The sequence below is a fragment of the Pelophylax lessonae genome, assembly GCF_965119305.1.
Source record: "Pelophylax lessonae genome assembly, chromosome: 9".
Taxonomy (NCBI): domain Eukaryota; kingdom Metazoa; phylum Chordata; class Amphibia; order Anura; family Ranidae; genus Pelophylax; species Pelophylax lessonae.
This window is the reverse complement of record NC_138776.1, coordinates 85534689-85556134: the sequence shown is the minus strand read 5'-3', so window position 1 is coordinate 85556134 and position 21446 is coordinate 85534689. Positions and strand designations below refer to the sequence as shown.

Here is a 21446-nt window from a genome sequence, read left to right as displayed (position 1 = left end):
TTTTCCAAAACAAATGAGAACAGTTCATGTATGCCCATCATTAGACGTGGGTGGATGCAGGGCGGTATTCCAATGGTGGGCATACCACTGTTCGATCAATGTGAATGGAGGAATCTCTTTTTTCGTTCATCCCACAGGCTGTATGAAAAAAAGAACATTACAATATATGCCCAACAGGGACCAGCAACGTACTGTTGCTGGACTGATGAGTGGTCTGCCAAGAAAAGTGAGAAAAAAAAAAATATATATGCCGAAGCATAGGGGAGATCTGCCCTCTCTGTCCACCCCATCCCTTATGCTTTGGCATATAAAAAAAATTTTTGCGGTCAAAAAGCAACGGTTAACGATAAAACGCAGTATCAATAAAACAACTTTTTTTTTTTATTATTGCAATCTGTACCAAAAAAGAGTAAAACATATGGCGAAGCATAGAGACAATCCGCCCCCAGCCCCTATTCTTCGCCACATATGCTCTCTTTTTAACTGTGGTGGTGAAATCGCCTCCTACAGCGCTGGAGTCACTGATTTTACATATTGTGAGAGCAAACCCTGTTGCTGTCAAAATAAACAAATCAGTGCTGCAGCTGAATGGCGTACCCACAAAGCAAACAATGGTTAACCATAAAACACAGTAACAAAACATTACAGTTTAGCATAAAATACAGTAAAACCATAAGAACAGTAAAATGCCAACTAATTTTGGCTTTTTTCTTTTTTACATTTTTTCTTTTTTACGCTTTTATTGTAGCTATAAACGTACCAGGTTAGAGTCTCTCAAAATGTGATAGCCATCTAACATCTTTTGAGATCCTGTGTGAAAGTGTGCGTTAGACTCTGTTGTCCTGTACCCTATACTAATACTCCACTAGTGTGTGGTAGCGACAGAAACTGTCACCGATGCAGAGACTAGGTTCGCCAGGACAGGGTACAAAAATAGCAGCTGTCACGCCTATATCTGTGCTTGCTACAGACACGGAATCTTTTTTGGGGTTCTGTTTGGGTAGAGGTACCAGGGAGGACATCTGAAAAAGGCCTCTCATGCAGCCAGCTCACTGCATTTGGATTGGGAAATTGGGCTACAGCACCTTCTGGATACAGAAGGTCTGTGATGATGTCTTCCTGGAATTTTGGGCAGAATCCAGTGTTTCCTGACGCTTGGTATAGTACATAAGCGTTGAAAAGAGCCAATTGGAAGAAGTATACAGTATTTTTTGTACCAGTGTCTGGCCTTAGGGGAAACAAAGTACAACCCCATCATCTGGTCGTTAAGTCCACCCCTCACATTTTATGGGGCTTCTCAACAACACCAGTCGCCATTGTAACTTGCACTGCCCTATCTGCGTGAATGGAAGACAGAGCGAAAGCGTTCCGTTTTGTCCTTCCACCTCACTGCAAGCAATTGATTGCACTTCAAGCAGGCTCTCTCCCCCTGACTAGGTGGTACATTTACAAGCCATTGGGGGAAGCCCCGGCGATTAGATCGCACGGTGCCACTTGCGCCAATTGCTAATCTATAGAGGTGTCTAAGAAGTTGCACGCTTGTGTAGAAATTCTCCATGTATAAATGGTACCCCTTTCTGGAAAAGGGTGACACCAAGTCCCAAACAATCTTTTCCCTTGTCAACCAGGAACCTACATGTATAGCCTGTTGCCCTGTCACAGAGCTTATACATCTTGACCCCAAATCTGGCACGCTTGCTGGGGAGAAACTGTTTGAAAGCAAGGCAGCCAGAAAACGTAATCAGGTACTCAACGCAGACATCTTGTTGGCGGGATAAACAAGGCTGCAAATATGTGGTTGAAGTGGTTTACAAGAGGCCGAATTTTGTGACGCCGATCATTTTCAGAGTCAACCCCAGGGCAACAGAGTTCATTGTCGTTGAAGTGCATAAACTGCAATATTTGCTCGTATCTAGCCATGGCAGCAGAGAGCATGGGCATATGATGTAGATTGGAAAACTCTGTACGGAGTGACGTCATCACCGATTTGAGCGGAGTGTTGCCGAGGCTGAGAACACCGGAAGACGCCGCATAAGCCGGGCGTCTTCCTCTGGGAAGATCTATCGTACTTTGAAGACATACATTGCATGGTGTGAGTCTCTTGGGGTTCACCCTCACTCCTTTTCGGTGGCTCGGATATTGACTTTCCTCCAATGGGGGGTTGAGCAGCGCCTGGCCTGAAGTACCATCAAGGGCCAGGTTTCGGCCTTAGCGGTTTTCTTTCAACGTCTATTGGCCACACATTCCTTAGTTTGCACCTTTATCCAGGGAGTTTGAAACTTGGTTCCTGCAGTGCGGTCTCCATAGCAGTCGTGAGACCTCAATTTGGTGCTGTCTGTTCTTCAGGAGCCTCCCTCTCAAAAGTCTTAGGGAGGTTCCCCTGCCTACACTGTCCCAGAAGGTGGCCTTTTTGGTTGCTCTTCTCCGCACAGGGTGTCGGAGCTGGCGGCGTTGTCTTGTCATTCACCTTACCTGGTGGTTCACAGAGATAGGGTGGTTATATGTCCCTGTCCGTTGTTCCTTCCAAAGGTCGTCTCTGATTTTCATTTGAATGAAGACATTGTGTTGCCTTCCCTATGTCCTGGCATTCCTTGGATGTGGTTTGGGCAATCAGGGTGTATCTGACAGCTATAGTATTTTCCGAAATCACTCACTATTTGTACTATTGCCCTGTTAAGGCTCACTCTACTCTGGCGATTAGTGCCTCTTGGGCCTTCTATCATCAGGCATCAGTGCTGCAGGTTTACAAGGCGGTCATCTGGTGGTCTGTGCACACTTTCACAAAGTTTTAAAAGGTGGATGTGTTGGCATCTGCGTATGCTTCTTTTGGCAGCAAGGTTTTGCAGGCTGCTGTTTAGAGGACCTGGTCCTCCGAGGGTGTATTGTTTTTTTTTCTTCTTTTTCAGATGAGCTCCAGTTGTTTATGGTTGAGCTCCTTGTTACCTGGCTGGCTATGGTTTAGCCTTGGGAATTTTTTTTTCTTCCGGTTACCACCCCTCATGTTTGACACTGCTTTGGGATGTCCCAACTGTCATGAAGGTGAGACGCTGTGTCTGTCAATGAACCAAAGAGAAATGGAATTTTTGACTTACTATAAAAATTAATTTCTCTGATGTTCATTGACAGACACAGCACCCACCCCTTGGTGAAGTTGGTTTTCTTCTGACACTGCTTGTAACAAAACTGAATGCCTATAGCTGAGTGGGAGTATACCCCCTGGGACTGCCCCATAGGCTTAGTCAAGCTTTTTCCTGCCTAGTGTCCTACTCATGTAGGGGGTTGTGTAGCCCAACTGTCAAGAAGATAAGAAGCTGTGTCGGTCAATGAACATCAGAGAAATGTTTTTTGCCAAGTCAAAAATCCCATTATCTGATTAAAAAAATAAATAAATCAGGTACTTATTTACAGCTACAGAACTTCTGACATTTTCATGACTGCAGGGTGCTCTGAAAACTCTTTAGATAGCTTCAGAGAATTGGCTGGGAATTTGTTTTGGACAGAACATCAGCTGGCATGAATACAGAGGGATGATGCTTCATAAATAACAGGCAGTATTACCAGACATTTCACTAACATCTTTTCTCATTCTGCCACTTACTGATCTGCTTAATGCAGTCATTTTATTGATGATGTATCTTGTACATTGCAGGTACTTCTCAAATATAGAACAGTCTTTCTACAATGGCTAAATTGTTAGGAATTGGCAGCTTGCCGCAGTTAGATCATGTTAATCGATTGTATCCACGTCAAGGATGCAGATAATAGCTGCTGCTTGAGGGAATGTCACAGCTGTTGATCTTGCAGAGCTGTACACAAGGCAGAGCCGTCTGCAGTGACAGAGGTGGCAGGATAGTGCTGCCTCCAAGTGACACTGTGCAGATGCTGCTTCTAGCCTGGACTGGGATGGCTACATTTCATAGCAGTTTTTTTTAGCAGAATTAAAATAAGAGTATCTCAGGTTTTACTTACATTGTTCAATCTGATTTGCAGTAAAGGGTCTACTAGCGTGAAAAATCATTGACTACACTAAACCACACTTTCTACTAGTGCTGATTTGAAAGCACAGATCACAAACCGCAAAACCAAGACAGACCGTGGAAGCAGAGGCTGATCTTTGTTTACTTCTGGATCTGGTTCTTGGCTTATTCAGAGCTAGTATTGCCAAGTATTTTGCTACAGCGGTCAGTTTAATTATAGGAAACACTTTATAGGTAAGATTAGCTTAGTTGGGGGTGTTACGTTATGGCTAAGCATTTGGAGTTGATAAACATTTAAGTGCTAACTGCATGATGTTTCGTTTGCTAAATCACTGTGTATCATAAGCCATTGCCTAGTTTTTCCTTCCTATAAAGAAAACCTTACACTTGGTTATGTAAATGTTAGAGCTGCTGCACCCTGAGAAACCTTAACACCAGATCCAAAATAATATAGAACAAATAAGAGATTGCGCTGTCTCCTTAAATAACATGTTTTTATGGTGAAACAACTAATCGAATAATCGACAACTAATCGATTATGAAAAAAGTTGTCAACTATTTTCATAATGGATTAGTTGGCCTGCATGCAGACTGCATTATTTGTTTACATTTCGGGAAATACAATGCAGCACACATACAGCTCACTACACCATCCATAAATGTCAGTAAGTACCTGAGAACTTGTGAATGTGTGAGGAGCAATGCCTCATGGGACATGTAGTCCTGGGCAGTGAGTACCTTACTATTGGGGCACTCTGAAGGCAGGAGGAGCCAGAAGCTTTGATGGGGGACTCCAGAAGAGGAGAATCGGGGCTGCTCTATGCAAAACCATTACACAGAGCAGGTAAGTATAACATGTTTGCTGTTTAACCACTTCCCGACCATCATATAGTAAAATGAAGGCCTGCAAAGTGGTTGTCCCATCCCGGCCGGGCGTCATATGACATCCAGCGTGATTGGCCACTCTGCGCCCCCCCGGGGGATGCGCAGAGCTGCGATTGGTGGTGCGGTGTGTCCAATAACAGCTGGTCACATAGTAAATAGGAAGTGCCGTTGATCGGCTTTCCTCAGTTTGCTCCTGACAGGCGATCGGCGGCTCTCCTGACAGGGGTGGGTCTGTGCTGGTAATAAGAGCATTGATTACCAGTGCAGACCCTTTGGGGATGCTACTAGAGCCACCAGGGATTGCCCACCAATGGCCACCAGGGATTGCCCACCAATGGCCACCAGGGATTGCCCACCAATGGCCACCAGGGATTGCCCACCTATGGCCACCAGAGATGCAATCAGTGCTCAGGGATCCTGTTAGTGCCCTCCTCATCAGTGCCACCCATCATTGCCATCTATAATCAGTGCACATCAATGCTGCATATCAGTGCTTCCTATCAGAGCCGCATATCAGTGCTGCATATTAGTTGTCTCATTATCATTGCCACCCCATCAGTGCCTGCCAGTGCGGCCTCGTCAGTGCAGGAAAAAACGTATTTATTTACAAAATTTTATAACCTAAACAGTTTTTTTTTTTTTTTTTTTTTAAACTTTTCGGTCATTATTACAAGTGATACAAAAAAAATCACGCTGCTGCTGCTACTAAACGTCTCTGGCCTGGTTCACAGTCACCTATGCGTTTTTGGTGCTTTTTGCAGAAATGCCCTACAGTTCATTTACCATGGTATGCTTTTTTCAGCTGCTGCGTATTTGGAAAGGGTCAATGGCTTTTTTCAACGGAAAACAGTGCTTTTTTGGTTCAATAGACTTCAATGGAGAAGCTGCAGAAAAGCATGTAGTGTGTTTTTGCCACGATTTGCGTTTTTTAATCTGTCCAACAACCAATTGGCCAAAAAAACCCATAAAAAATGCAAAACGCAAATCGAAGCAAAACCTCAAAACGCACTGCAGAAATGGATTAAAAGCAAACTGCATAGCTGTGAACTGAGCCTTATGCTGGCCATACACGTATCGATTTTCGGACAAGAATATTCATACGAAAAATCTTTGTACATTTGCTGAATCAAAGAATGTTTGAAAATTTCACTTGCTTTTAACATTCAGTTTTAAAATGGATGGAATTTCTGAACGAAAACCACATCCACTGTTTTGAAAATTCCTTTTACCAAAATGTTTTCTATTTTACTCCCTCAAATTTTTCCATCACTGGGGTCAAAAGGAACATCAATTTGACCCTACTAACGATTAGAAAATCAAACGAATGTTCTTAAAATGAAAATTTTTGAAGGAAGACAGTAGGCGTAGGGAGCTTTTATCAATCCACTGGCCTATGACCTGGGAGTTCTTAATACATCATATATTAGTCGTGGCTGAAAAAAAACATCTTTAATTTTTTTTTTCTTTAACCCCTTACCAACCAGCCACGTAGACCTATGTCAGCTGACTTTTAAGGGTTGTACCGGGGTGATGCCTCTAGCTAAAGGCATCACCCTGGTACTGTTTTTTAGAGCTGGCGGTCAGCTTCCCGGCTGTAATGACCAATGTGGCTCGGAAGCCACTCGATCGTTACCCCAGCGAGCGGGAGGCCCGAGCAACCGGCCGGCTCGTACGCAGGCTGGATGGAGTCCCGATCAAAGCCGGATGTGGCTTCTATCGGGTCTCCGATGACGTAACCCGGAGGCGGCGTCCATGACTTCACATCCGGGTTACTCGGCTGCTAAAGGCGCCGGATTTAAAAAGTTAATGTATTCAAAAATGCAGTTTTTGGCGTTTTGAATACATGGAAGTTTAGACCCCTGATTCCTCCATAAAGAGTACCTGTGCTAAAATTTAAAAAAATAGGAAAAAAGAAAATAATTTTAGCCGCCCCCGTCGCTGTGAGCTCGCGCACGAAAGAAAACGTATACGGAAGTCGTGCCCCGCAAATCGCTGTGTGGTATCGCCGCGATCGCCAAAGCAAGAGCAATAATTAAAAAAAAAATAAAAGAGCTACACTCTAACTCTAAACTGGTAACGGTTCATTTTTAAAGCGCCACCTATGGAGATTTTTATTGATCGTAGTTTGCCGCCATTCCACGGGTGTGTGCAAACAGTTACATGTTGGGTATCTATTTACTTGGCGTGACATCATCTTTCACAATATACAAAAAAATGGGGTAACTTACGGTTTAGTGAAATGTAATTTTTTGTAATTTATCCAAAAAATGGCCTTTGAAATACCGCTGCGCAAATACCGCATGACAAAAAATATTGCAATGACCGCCATTTTATTCTCCAGAGTCTTTGCTAAAAATATATATATATATATATATATATATATATATATAATGTTTAAGGGTTCTAAGTAGTTTTTTTAGCAAAAAATACTGATTTTAACTTGTGAACAAAATGTGTCAAAAATGGGCTCAGTCCTTTTAAGTAGTTAAATAAAAAATGTAATCTCGGAGTCTGATGATATTTACCAGATTCATCTTCTAATAGTATGTAAAGAATATCTCTTCTGTCTGTTAATCTCAGGGTGGATTAGAGATTTTGATCCCTAACCATATAGTTGGTTATTTATATTTACCACTGCATAGAGATATTTAAAAATAAATTGCTTTTTTTTTTTTTTTTTTTTTTTGTTTACTCGCATATTAACTGCACACTTTTTTAAGGTTATTATCTGAATGATCGGTTAATGGAAAAAATTATCGGCCAACTAATCGAGTATGAAAATAATTGTTAGTTGCAGCCAAAGTGAAATCCCACACATGTGCATGTGTAGAGGCAGTATTTCAAAATGAAAAAGCTCATCAAAGCTGTGCAAGTAAGGCAAAAAAATAAATCAATAAACAACACAATACATTAGTAGCATATGTAATAGCTTGTACGTGGGGCTCAGGGTTTAATTGGCAAGCAGATTTTCTCCACCATCCACAGCTAAATCTGGGAGAATGAGCTCTTCATCTGGAGATGTTTGCAGATATTTCACCTGTGGACACAGCATGTTTCACGATCCTGGCTGCTGCCTTTGCACCTAAAGGGGGAGCAGTTGGGGTGGGATGGTAAAAATGGCTCAACAGTGTTTTTCAGCTCTCCAACCTCACTTGTGAATAAGCCCTTGGTTCACATCTGTACTGGCTACATGTACGGCAGCCCATTCATTTCAGTAAGCTGCCCTACCTACAGGAACACAGGACAGAAGTCCCCCACCATTTGTTAAAAATTATGCTGCACTAGAAATGCACCACATTTCCCAATGTGTGGGGGTACCATTAGGAATTAATGCCACCCCTGCATGTCTGCTAAAGAGTAGCATGTTGGGGTGTCAGGAATGTGTGCGATTTATGCGCATGTTCCCTGGGGTAAAACAAGCACGTATCTGCTGCACTTAGTAAAAAATATGTGATAACTATACACAATTTCTAATTAAGCTGCTAGCACAATATTGTGGAACAACAACGTAAGCATATAGAAGAAAATGATGGTGTGCAGTGCTAAACAGTCAGAAAATATAAAAGTCCACATCCACAGAAATCCATAAAAGAAGTCCGAAGGGAATTATAAATTCAAGTGCAGCCAAATGTACGTTAAGAAGCCACCACCGACACCCGATCACACTGCCCCTTACCCTCCACTCCAGACCCTCATAACAAAGATTGAGATGTGCAGTGGGCATCAATCCAGTGTAATATCCAATAACCGTAAATTCCTCTCCAACTCACTCCATTATCTCCACCAGGACTTAAAAATCTCATATGGAAACAAATGAAACACTCCTCATAGTGTAGAAGTCTCAACCAAGTTTAATAAGTATTAGGATAACACTCACATGATAGCAGTAAAAAATCTGCATCTCTGTATAAAAACAACCAGCATTTCTAACCAACAAGATGGCTGCCGCGTCCCAGCATGCAGTGGCGTTGTATGTCTCCAAACCCACCCTACGTGTTTCATCATCAAATTACGTCATCCTCAACTGGACGCATTAGCCCTATATATATGCGGGACAAATATGCAAGGCGGAGACTACTAATAGCATTCCAGGGATCGGAACTCAAGGTCCACCCCACAACTGGGGTGCCCCAATACTTTTTTAGGGAGCCGTGACTAGAAAAAGGTTGAGAAACACTGTTGAATGCAATATATATATTCATTGGAGAAGTCCTAGTAAATATTTTCTCAGTCTTACCACATCTTTGTACATATCGTTCAGAATCTCTTCAGAGACATGGCTACTTTTAATGATAGTTAAGTGTAGAGATCAACCAATTATCGCAACACGGATATATCAGGGGCCGATATGCACTTTCCCCGATATATTCGAATTGGCCCCTGAGGTTACCGATATTGCCAGTATTTAGGGAAAGTGCTTGTACCGGAGTGATGCCTGCAGCTAGAGGCATCACCCCAGTACCGGCGTCCATAGCCGATGGTCGGCTGTCTTGTAATGACAACCGATGTGGCTCAGAAGCTGCTCAGGTGTCATTATAAGGAGCGGGAGTGGACGTCTACCGCCTTCCACTGCTCACCCAGGTCTCCCATCCCACCGGGAGACCCGGGCATCCTACCTCCGCCGCTGCCGAAGAGAAGACCCAGTGTAGCATGAAGATGTGTCCCCATGAAAGCTGGTATCTCTGCCGCAAGTGCGCATGCGCTGGTCTCCTGCACCAAATTAAAAAAACTGACAGCATTCAAAACAGCCAAACTTGGCGCTTTGAATGCCTTTTAGTGCCGAGGAGGGGATTGGGGTCTTTTAGACCCCAAGATCCCTCCACAAGGAGTACCTGAAGAAGAAAAAAAAATGTTATATGTCCGAAAATATCGGCCGATACAGATATTCGATGACCAAAATATCAGTATCCGCATTAAAAAACAATATCGGTCAATCACTAGTTAAGTGTTCTTGCCTATGGCAAGTACACTTACTATTCTTTCACATTTATATCATTCTTATTATAGTAAAAGCCTATGGGAAAATTTGGCACCCTAACTCCTCCCATAGTTTTTACACTACATAGACAAGTAATATACTGAAACGAGCAGATCATCCCTGATCTCGTTGCTATTACTTTTTGGAAGCTTTTGCCAAATGGTTTGCGAAAAATCGTTGTTTTTGTGGCGAAATTTTGCAAAGTTGGCCCATAGGAATGAATGGCGGAATGTTCCAAACTAGAGTAGGGCCTGAAAATAGTTAGAGGGTGAGCGAAGAAATCTTGCCACAATTTCTTTACTGCTGCCACTCCCTCATTTTAAGGCCACCTACACAAATGTTACATCAGAACATTTGCCTATCTCTGCGGCCACTTAACATGTCCACATCTGAGCCATAGCCCTAATAGTTTTTACACTATGATCGTTTGTTACCAACTCATGCCGTCCATTGACATTTATTGAAACTGCACTCAAACCATCTCAAATTTCAAGGCCGTGTTCTAACCTGTGACTGTGCCTTCAGTTTTAATGTTTAATAGAAATCCTATACAACAAAATGTCCACTGGGGTCTTGTGATTCCTACAGTATAAGTCTCTAAGCTGTGAGATTTAGAGCTTTTACACTAGAGCCGTATGAAGATGGGCACCTCCAACTTTGGTGAGTTGCTCCATAAGAATGAATGGTGGAATGTTCAAAACTAGACCATTTGTTTCCAACTGCCAAAGTTTAACTGCTGCTCCCACACAAACATCACACACACCCACACACACTCTCCCCCACCACACCCCCCTCACACACCCAACCCCCCTCACACCCCCCCCACACACACACCCCACCCCACACACACACACCACCCCCCCACCCCACACACACACACACCACCCCCCCACACACACACACACACACCACCCCCCCCACACACACACACCACCCCCCCCCCACACACACACACCACCCCCCCCCCCCCACACACACACCACCCCCCCCACACACACACACACACCACCCCCCCACACACACACACACACCACCCCCCCCACACACACACCCACACCACCCCCCCCCAACACTACACACACACCACACTTAAAGACACACCACACAAACTTCTGCCACTCCCACACACATAGTTACTCCGCCCACTACCAATGCCGGCAAGAACACTTCACACAATTTCCCCGGAAATTTCACACACACACCCCACACACCACACTTAGACACACACCACACAAACTTCTGCCACTCCCACACGCACATAGTTACTCCGCCCACTCCAGCTGGAGACTACCAGTGGCTTCAAGAACACTTCACACAATTTCCCCCGAAAATTTCCAACACACACACACACCCCCCCCCCCACACTAACACACACACACACCACACTAACACACACCACGCTAACACACACACATAGTTACTCTGCCCACTCCAGCTGGAGACTACCAGTGGCTGCAAGAACACTTCACACAATTTCCCCCGGAAATTTCCAACACACACACACACACACACACCCCACCCACACACACCCACACCCCCCCACCCCACACACTTACACACACACACACACCACACTTACACACACACACACACCACACTAACACACACCACACTTACACACACACACCACACTAACACATAGTTGCTCCGTCCACTCCAGCTGGAGACTACCAGTGGCGGCAAGAACACTTCACACAATTTCCCCGGAAATTGTATGTTTTCTAGTTTAATATTGCTTTCTCTCTAAAATCTATGTATCTTAATTTCTCAATGCCTAGTCACATAGCCTTCAGTCACTTGATGAAAGTGCAAGTCACGCCAGAGAACATTAGCTGTAGAGAAATAAATCCTAGCCTTTATAGAGTGTTACGTGCAGGCAAAACTGAACCACAATGCCAAGATTTGGTATTTCTTTAGAATTGACAGTTATCTTTTTATTCCATAATAAAGACTTTAAAAGCCTTATAATTCCAGCAGCTTTAAAGGAATACTAGAAACTGTAACCACTTCAGCTCCAGCGGGTTTTACCCCTTTAATGTCCAGGCCATTTTTTGCGATACAGCACTGCATTATTTTAACTGACAATTGCGTGGTCGATGTGCGACGATGTACCCAAATAAAATTTTCTGTCTTTTTTCCCCCCACAAATACAGCTTTTTTTTTTGGTGGTATTTGATCACCTCTGCAGTTTTTATTTTTTGTGATCTAAACAAAAAAAGACTGACAAATTTTTTACTTTCTACTATATAACATGTCCAATAAAATATTTAATTTCTTCATCAGTTTAGGCCAATATGTTTTCTGCTACATGTTTTTGGTAAAAGAAAATCCCATTAAAAGCGGAGTTCCAGCCTAACCGCACACACTCACCTGTCCCACGGTCCAGCGATGCGCCGTCTTCTCCCTCTCTGCTCTGCGGCGCCGGCATCACTGATGTGGGCACCCGGCTGTGACAGTTTGCGGCTTCACAGCCGGGTACGCACTGCGCATGCGCTAGTTGCGCTATGCGTCGTGATTGGCCGACACTCTTCTGGGACCTCTGACATGTCCCAGAAGATTGCAGGGAGGGAGGGAGAGAGGAGAACTTCCGCTCAGGGCGTCGCGGCGCTCTGAGCGGAAGTGGGAGCGGGTACCTGTCAAAACTAGGTACCCGCTCCCCCCCCCTCCCCCCCAAAAAAATGACATGCCAAATGTGGCATGTCAGGGGGTTAGGACTATTTAAAGCGGAAGTTCCACTTTTGGGTGAAACTCCGCTTTAAGTGTATATTGTTTGGTTTGCTCAAAAGTTAGTGTCTGCAAACTATGGGATAGATTTATGGAATTTATATTTTTTTTACTGGTAATAGTAACATGGTAGTTAAGGTTGTATAAATATGATAGTCCATCCAGTTCAACCTGTATAGGTGTGTGTGTGTGTGTGTGTGTGTGTGTCAGTGATGATAATCGTCTAATAGTGTCAGCGATCAACAATTTTTAGCTGGACAGTGACCTTGCGACAGACAAATCTGACACATTTTTTGGGGACCAGTGCCACCAATCCAGTGATCAGTACTAAAAAAAAAAAAAAAATGCACTGTCACTGTACTGACACTGGCAGGGAAGGGTTTAACGTCAGGGGCAATTAATGGGTTAAATGTGCTCCTAGATTGTGCTTTCTAACTGGGGGGGTGCTTTTGCTGCAAGAAGACCGAGATCTGTGTTCCTAGATCTGTCTCCCCTACTAGCAGAACAGTGATCTGCCTTGTTTACTTAGGCAGACCGCTGTTCTGCCTCTCTCTGGAACAATCGGCGAGTCCTGGCATACATCGGGTCCACCGGACCTGCACATTCAACTCTCGCTGTGTCCAATCACAACTTGAGCTGGTCTTGCAGACGCAAAAGGGCGAAATCATGTACCTGTGTGTGATTTCGCGCAGGAGAGCTGCCACCCCGCAGTATATATACGTGGGGCGGTCAGCAAGTGGTTAAATTAATATTTTAGGTTTTTAGATGTGCACCGGATGGAAATTTTGATACCAAAAATGCAGGATGCCATTGCCCGAAAACCGAAAATTACAGGTTTTTAAACTGTATACATATTTTTATATATAAAGCAGCAAAAATGCTCCTTCCCATTGAAAATGCAAGAAGAACGCATCAATAACGCACCCATGTAAGGTTTTTGATGCAGTTTTTTGAGACCCGTTAAAAACGAACCATGAGCACAGTTAAGTGGTGGCGAAATCCCACCAAAATAACGTGTTTTCAGTGCAATTATCAACACCTTTTTCTCTTTTTGGCAAAATGGCCATAACATGATTTTCAGCCGTCAAAATATCGGTGCATCTCTGATAGATTTGTTTGCTTTATGTCATACTTAAGCTGCTCTATGCAATAGTTTTGAACAGAGCAGCCCCAATCCTCCTTTTCCTGGGTTCACCCCTGGCGCTCCTGGCTCCTCTACCTTGACCAGTGCCTCCCAAGCCCCTCTGTATGCGTCTATAAGACACACAGAGCCATGGCTTGGCCCCGCCCCTGCTCTCTCCTCATTGGCTCACTGGCTGTATTTGACAAGTTTTGATTAAGTTTTAGTCGTGGTCTTTTGACTACAATGCCATTTTAGCTTTAGTTGTATTTTAGTCTTCTGAATTGTTTTAGTGGTACTAAAAGGCCTCTTGCACACTGCAGCTTAAAAAAGCTCAGTACAGCTTTTTTTTTTTTTTTCTGAGCTAAAATTCAGCCCATTCATTGTAATGTGCCTATGCACACAGGCGTGTAAATGAGCTCCATCCATTCTTCAGTAAGCACAAAATAGAAAAATCTGCATTTTTGGACAGTAAATTTTGGACGTGTAAATAAAGCGATTGTGAACAAATGAACACATGCGAACATACAGTTGATCTGAAAAAATGCTAATTTGCATATTTTACAAAAACGCGAGAATACATTTGCGCGAAAATGCGTACATTTCAATAAGTCAAATATGCCTGAAATTTACGGCTGAAAAAGGAGATGCTCAAACAAAATTATCGTGTGTAAGAGGCCAAATGGCGTTCATTTAGTTGACGAAAATATTTTTGTCTATGAAATTAACACTGTCCAACAAGGTGAGATCATTGTTTAAAGTTTTAGAGTCTTGAACGTGAAAGTCTTCTTGCTTGCACAAGTATCTTTTATGTGACCTTCCTGTTGGAACAGAGTTGTTTGAAAAACCGAATTATGCCAGGAAATGTTCATAGAGCCTCCTCTCTTTATTGACTAAGGGATAAAAATGGAAATCTTAGGAGACCTCAAGTCACAGCACATCAGCGGCCAGCCATGAGTTCTCCAGCTCCAAAGTCACTTCTCTGACTTTAGGTCAGGTCTGCAGGGACAACACTGCGCAGTGTTCTGTGTTGTATGTTTACATTTTGTCAGGTTGGCCTTTGCAGAATTGCACCGCGCTGTAAAATGTACTAATTCTGAATAATTCATCCCTGTACTGGACCTTGCAAAGCTTTTCCTCCTAGAAACGTCTGCTCCTAATGTCCATTTGTATTGTTTTTTTTTTTTTCTTTTTATAACATCATGTTAAATTAAATCTTCTAGATATCCTAATAAACAGGTTACTTTTATCTTCTCTTTTTATGTCCATTCCAGCTATAGTCTTTTCCTCCTCCTTGTTATAATCTTTGTACAATAAGCATTTTGCATTCTTTTCACCATAGAGTGGTGGTAGTGGTGGTAGTGGTGGGTGTTATTTTTGCCCCACAGCACGGCAGTGTGAACCAAGAGTAGTGAGACACATTATATAACCTATTCATTATATGATAGCTTTTTGATTTATTAATTCTTTCCTTTGCTGCACAGAGCCGGTCTAACACACTCCTCAGATCCTCTTGCAGGATCAGCACACATGCAGGGAGACTGACATAATTATTATTATTATTTTACAGGATTTATATAGCGCCAACAGTTTGCACAGCGATTTACAATATGAGGGTTACAATACATTTCAATACAGGAGTAATTAGAGGGCCCTGCTCGTTAGAGCTTACAATCTAGAAGGGAGGGTCAAGTGAAACAGAAGGCAATAACTGGGGGATGAGCTAATGGAGAAAATTGAAGTGCGGTTGTTGGGTGTGGGTAGGATAGGCTTCTCTGAAGAGGAGGGTTTTTAGGGGTCATCTAAAAGCTAATAGAGTATGAGATAATCGGACAGATTGGGGTAAGGAGTTCCATAGGATTGGAGAGGCTCTGGAAAAGTCCTGGAGGCGAGCATGGGAGGAGGTGACGAGGGAGCTAGAGAGTAGGATGTTTTTAGAGGAACGAAGAGAACGATTAGGTTGGTATTTTGAGACTAGGCTAGTGATGTAGCTGGGGACTAAGTTGTGAATGGCTTTGTAAGTTGTTAGTATTTTGAATTTAATTTGTTGGTTGAGCGGAAGCCAGTGGAGGGATTGACAGAGAGGAGAAACGGACACTGAGCGATTGGTAAGGTGGCTGAGTCTGGCAGCAGCATTCATGATGGCTTGAAGGGGGGATAGCCTATGTAGAGGTGCGCCAATAAGGAGGGAATTGCAGTAGTCGAGTGGCGAGATGACCAGGGAGTGAACTAGGAGCTTTGTTGTGTCCTTGGCTAGAAAGGAGCGTATTTTGGAGATGTTGTGGAGGTTGAGGTGGCAAGATTTGGACAGTGATTGGATGTGGGGCTAGAAGGAGAGTTCAGAGTCCAGGATTACAGCTAGGACCTTGGCATCTATATATGGGCTGATAGTTGTGACATCGATCTTGATAGAGAGATTGGGGGAAGGGGGCACGTGGTGGAGGAAAAATTATAAGTTCGGTTTTGCACATTATGTTCCAAGGCAGTATTGTAGTTTCCAATTCCTAGGAAAGAGGAGCACTACCCATTTACAATGCCGGCATTTGGTAGGAAAGTATTTTTTGATTGCTTTGCAGATATAGGCAAAGGGGATATATGGAACTTTACACCAGGTGCAATTATTTTTTGTGTACGTGAATTTTTAAGGTATGGGGCTGTCATTGTTGTGGATACTCTTGACCTGTCATCCTTCTCTTTGCTTCATTACTTGCGGAGTTGCTGTTTGAGATCAAGGATGTCCTGAGTTCCAGGTCAATGACTGCAGCTGTTAGAGGGAATATGAATGAACAGGGACCCTTTACACACCAGGGAAGGACATTTGTGCTCTCGTCTGATGGTGCCTGTAATGGGAATTAAACCATGCAGTAAGGTGTCAGTGCTAACCTTTTTGACATGTGTCAGAGGCTATGTGTATGTAAGCAGTAAGTATCTTATGCTGACCTAAACAAAGGCTCTGTTGATCATTGCTGTGCAGCCCGCTAGGTACTGCAAAGCCACATATTGATAACTATTCTAGCTTGTCAGTTAACACCAACCCACAAGTACACACTGCAAAGTCCATTTTAGAGGTAGGCCAGTTCAGTCTGTGACCCTGTTCATTAAAATGATGTAACGGCTCGTTTATACCAGCCGCTGCATTGGAACTCAGCAGCTGGTGTGTGAGGTCCGACCAGCACAGTGTTGATGCAACAGCACTTACGCATTGCACTGTTCAGTTTTTTTTCTTTTTTTTTTTTTTTTTTAAACAAATTTTATTGAAATGTCACACAGTGACATTTCATGTAGTTCTATCATATTAAGAAATATTAAGAAAAATAGTGCAGCGCTAAAAATGTGTGAGTAAATGTGCACGAAGTAAAACGTGAACAATCAAACCAAAATACAAAAAATCAAAGTCCAGAATGTCCATAAAGTGTAAACTGTTACTTGAAAAAGGTGTTGACTCCAGTGTGTGAAATAACTGCAACAAACGATAAATCCCACACCAAAGGAATCAAGATGTGCTCACCAGATGGTATGGACCCAAAGTACTGTACAGCAAATGGATCATACAGGCTGTATATGTAGATGTCCTCGGTACTGAATAGGCATGAACCTCAGCAGCGTCTCTGGATCACAGGTGGTGATGAATATCTTCCAAACCGGTCCGCGCGGGAATGCCTAGGAGTCCCCACTCATGGGATTGTGGAGAGGGATAAACCAAAAGGACACCATAGCATAATACCGTATGGGCAATTTATTGGAAGATAAAGGAATACACTTATAACTTCACAGGTGGTAAGAAGCATTCAGAAAAGATAGGCACTCATGATACCGCTAACGCGTTTCCTTAAAAATAACATCCTCAAAGAAATTAGCCTAATTCCTTTTAGGCTAATTCCTTTTAGGCTAATTCCTTTGAGGATGTTATTTTTAAGGAAATGCGTTAGGAGTATCATTGTAAGTGTATTCCTTTATCTTCCAATAAATTGCCCATACAGTATTATTCTATGGTGTCCTTTTGGTTTATCCCTCTCCACAATCCCATGAGTGGGGACTCCTAGGCATTCCCGTGCGGACCGGTTTGGAAGATATTCATCACCACCTGTGATCCAGAGACGCTGCTGAGGTTCCTGCTTATTCGGTACCGAGGACATTTACATATACAGCCTGTATGACCCATTTGCTGTACAGTACTTTGGGTCCATACCATCTGGTGAGCACATCTTGATTCCCTTATTCCTTTGTTGAGGGATTTATCATTTGTTGCAGTTATTTCACATCATGGAGTCAACACCTTTTTCAAGTTACAGTTTACACTTTATGGACATTCTGGACTTAGATTTTTTGCATTTTGGTTTAATTGTTCACGTTTTACTTCGTACACATTTACTCATTTTTAGCGCTGCACTATTTTTTTAATATTTTGATCACCATATCTGTCGGTTGGAGTGTTAGCAGCTTTATATTGTGTTTTACTTTACAGATTAGTTTTAAGTTAGCGCAGTTTATTCACATATTTTCCATATAGTTCTATCAGCCGGCATGCTGTGACTCGCGCTGCACTAAAAAAAAAAAAAAAAATTTACTTCTTGCAGCACTTTTTTTTAGTGCGCACCACTGCAACACAGTGGTGGGAACCGGCCACATGGGAGGGGAGGCTGGTCTAGCAGTGGAGGTGCGGTGGGCCTGAGCTGGAACAGCCACCCAGTGCAGTCGCACTTGATTTGAATGAACCTTAAAAGATAATTTCAGGTGGCACGCTTTCTTATATTATGTAAGACGTCTTTGGATTGCTTCTGTACATCTAACAAACTATTTGTTTTTCCTTTGTTGTTCTAGGTCCTGTCGTTTACATGCTGGACCTTGCAGACAGACTGATATCCAAAGCGTGCCCTTTTGCTGCTGCTGGAATAATGGTGGGATCTATATATTGGACAGCTGTCACATATGGAGCAGTGACTGTAATGCAGGTAAGTCAAATTATTACCCATGACATCTCTCTGAAGCTTTTCTAACAACCAATTGAGCATCTCTATTTCTTTTTTTTTTTTAAATCTATATACTGACAACTGTAATATATGCTTCTTAATTGTATGGAATAGAACTATGTTAGTGTGTGTGATCTATTCCATTTAGATGCATTGTGTCCTTAAAGGCTAAGTTCACCTTTTAGGAGCATGTTAAACCCTTCTCTAGGATATAAAATGCTCTTAGGTACCCACCTACCAACAACAGCACTCCCTGTTCTGTGAAAACGGGCAGGGGACCTTCTCCCCACACCCACTGTCAATTTTTGAAAACAGTGTGGCTGTGCGATGCCCCGCCCACACCACTGCGTCATTAATTTAGTTTCCTGTGAATGCAGAGAAGAGGAGAAGCCAAGATCACCAACAGGTGACCTACGAAAAGGAGGTTTGGATCCGCTCTGTGAAATACCATTGCAAAAAGCAGATAAGTATATCATGTTTGTTTTAATTTAAAAAAAAAAATAGCTTTACAATGTCTTTAGCACAATTTACAGGTATTTCTATGTCAACCCTTCCATCACAAATAATGAAATAAAGGGTTTACGCCACATTTAACCATATTGAGTGGAGCAATGTGGACAACTGCATCCAAGATGGTTCTGCATTATAACACTGATCTAGACTTTTTTTTTTGCCTTACAAGGATTATATTGTGCCTACAGCTGCAGATGTTAACCCCCATGGGAGGGAATTAACAAAGAGTGGCGCAGGCATAAATCCTGTGCTACTTTTTTTTTTTTTTAAGTAAAAAACTGAATATCAGTGGCTTCTCTCATGTATACAGGATCCGCCATCCCTGAGATGTAGGGCGGCATGGGTGGAGGACCTGGGGACTATAGATGTGGATCAATGGGATCAAGCTCTGGGAGTGCTTCCTACCGTGTCCTTATCTGCTTCACAGAAACTTTCCCAATTTTTTATTCGTACGCCGGTACATTTGTTTAAGTTGGGTCGGTGTGACTCACCTCTTTGTCCAAAATGTGGCCAACATAGGGGCGATTTTATTCATCTAATATGGAGGTGCCCAAAACTGACCAAATATTGGACACAGATTATGCAATGTGTTTCGCTGGTGTCCCATGTTTCGCTGTCTGCTGATCCTCTACTGTGCCTACTGGGCATACTAGACCCGGAGCCCTATCAACCGGGCACGTACACTATGGTTCAACGCTTATTATACCTGGCCAGAAAAGTGTTAGCTAGTTATTGGATGAGCCCCACGGTCCCCACAGTAGCACAGAGGATAACTAGAGTGAACTTGATTCTGTTACGAGAAAAATTGGCATACCGCCATAGAAATGCGCTCAGGAAGTTTCATGCAGTTTGGCAGGACCGGTTAGATTGTCCGGGCTTAGCCCCTGCTCAACTGTTGATGGACAGGATCATGCAGGTCTAGTTCAGAGCATTCTCTCTATTTGACCTCTGGGAGACTCTCAACTGTCTTCTTTTCTTTCTCTTCTTCTTGATGGCTTTTTTTCCCCTCTTTTGATTCCCCCCCCCCTTTTTTTTTTTCATACTTATTCGGTTTTTCCTTTTTTTTTTATCCTGTTTAGTGCGATCAAAAATCTGAACTATTTTATTGTGGGTGGTCATAGGTTTGCATATGTTGCCTGATAGTGGGGTTTGTCCTATGGTAGTCTTGGGAAAGGCCTAGCGGCCGGGTGATTGAACCCCGGGGACCTCTGTACTTATTTGCTGGTGTGTGATTAAAAAATATTTCAAAGTTGGTTCTAATGCATAAATATTTATCCCACAATTTGTATATCAACTTTGCACTGTATCTGTTGTTAAGAGATGATGCAGTATAGCTCCTACGATTCTTGTGTTTTCTGTAATGTTTGTTATTTAATAAACGTTGGATTTAAAAAAGAAAAGGAGAAAACTGAGCAGATCCTAAGACTCGGTTCACACTGGGGCGACACGACTCTGTACTACTTCGGGGGCGACTTGTGCATTCCCATGCACCACAACTTCGGAGCGACTTGCATGGACTAAACATAATGGAAGTCTATGCAAGTCGCTCCGAGGTCGCCCCGAAGTAGTACAGGACCCTTTTTCTAAGTCGGAGCGACTTGTGTCGCTCCTATTAGAACGGGTCTTGTAGCAGTCAATGGACTGCGAGGGACCGCGACTTGTCAGGCTGACAAGTCGCGCTGTTGTGAATGGAGCCTAAGTGTAATCTACAAAGAGGTACAGTGGGTACGGAAAGTATTCAGACCCCCTTAAATTTTTCACTCTTTGTTATATTGCAGCCATTTGCTAAAATCATTTAAGTTCATTCTTCTTCCTCATGAATGTACACATAGCACCCCATACTGACAGAAAAACACAGAATTGTTGACATTGTTGCAGATTTATTAAAAAAGAAAAACTGAAATATCACATGGTCCTAAGTATTCAGACCCTTTGCTCAGTATTTAGTAGAAGCTCCCTTTTGATCTAATACAGCCAGGAGTCTTTTTGGGAAAGATGCAACAAGTCTTTCACACCTCGATTTGGGGATCCTCTGCCATTCCTCCTTGCAGATCCTCTCCAGTTCTGTCAGGTTGGATGGTAAACGTTGGTGGACAGCCATTTTTAGGTCTCTCCAGAGATGCTCAATTGGGTTTAAGTCATGGCTCTGGCTGGGCCATTCAAGAACAGTCACGGAGTTGTTGTGAAGCCACTCCTTCGTTATTTTAGCTGTGTGCTGAGGGTCATTGTCTTTTTGGAAGGTAAACCTTCGGCCCAGTCTGAGGTCCAGAGCACTCTGG

The 21446-nt window shown here is 43.0% G+C and overlaps 1 protein-coding gene across 2 annotated transcripts in view; it reads left to right on the top strand.

Moving 5' to 3' along the window:
* The window catches only part of MARCHF5 (membrane associated ring-CH-type finger 5), a 109684-nt gene that overhangs the window by 68220 nt on the left and 20018 nt on the right, over nt 1-21446 (top strand). For both annotated transcript variants that reach the window (XM_082267604.1, XM_082267603.1), the window contains exon 3: nt 18506-18636. In XM_082267604.1, coding sequence (XP_082123730.1) covers nt 18506-18636 — 131 coding nt within the window. The remainder of the gene's footprint in view (nt 1-18505; nt 18637-21446) is intronic.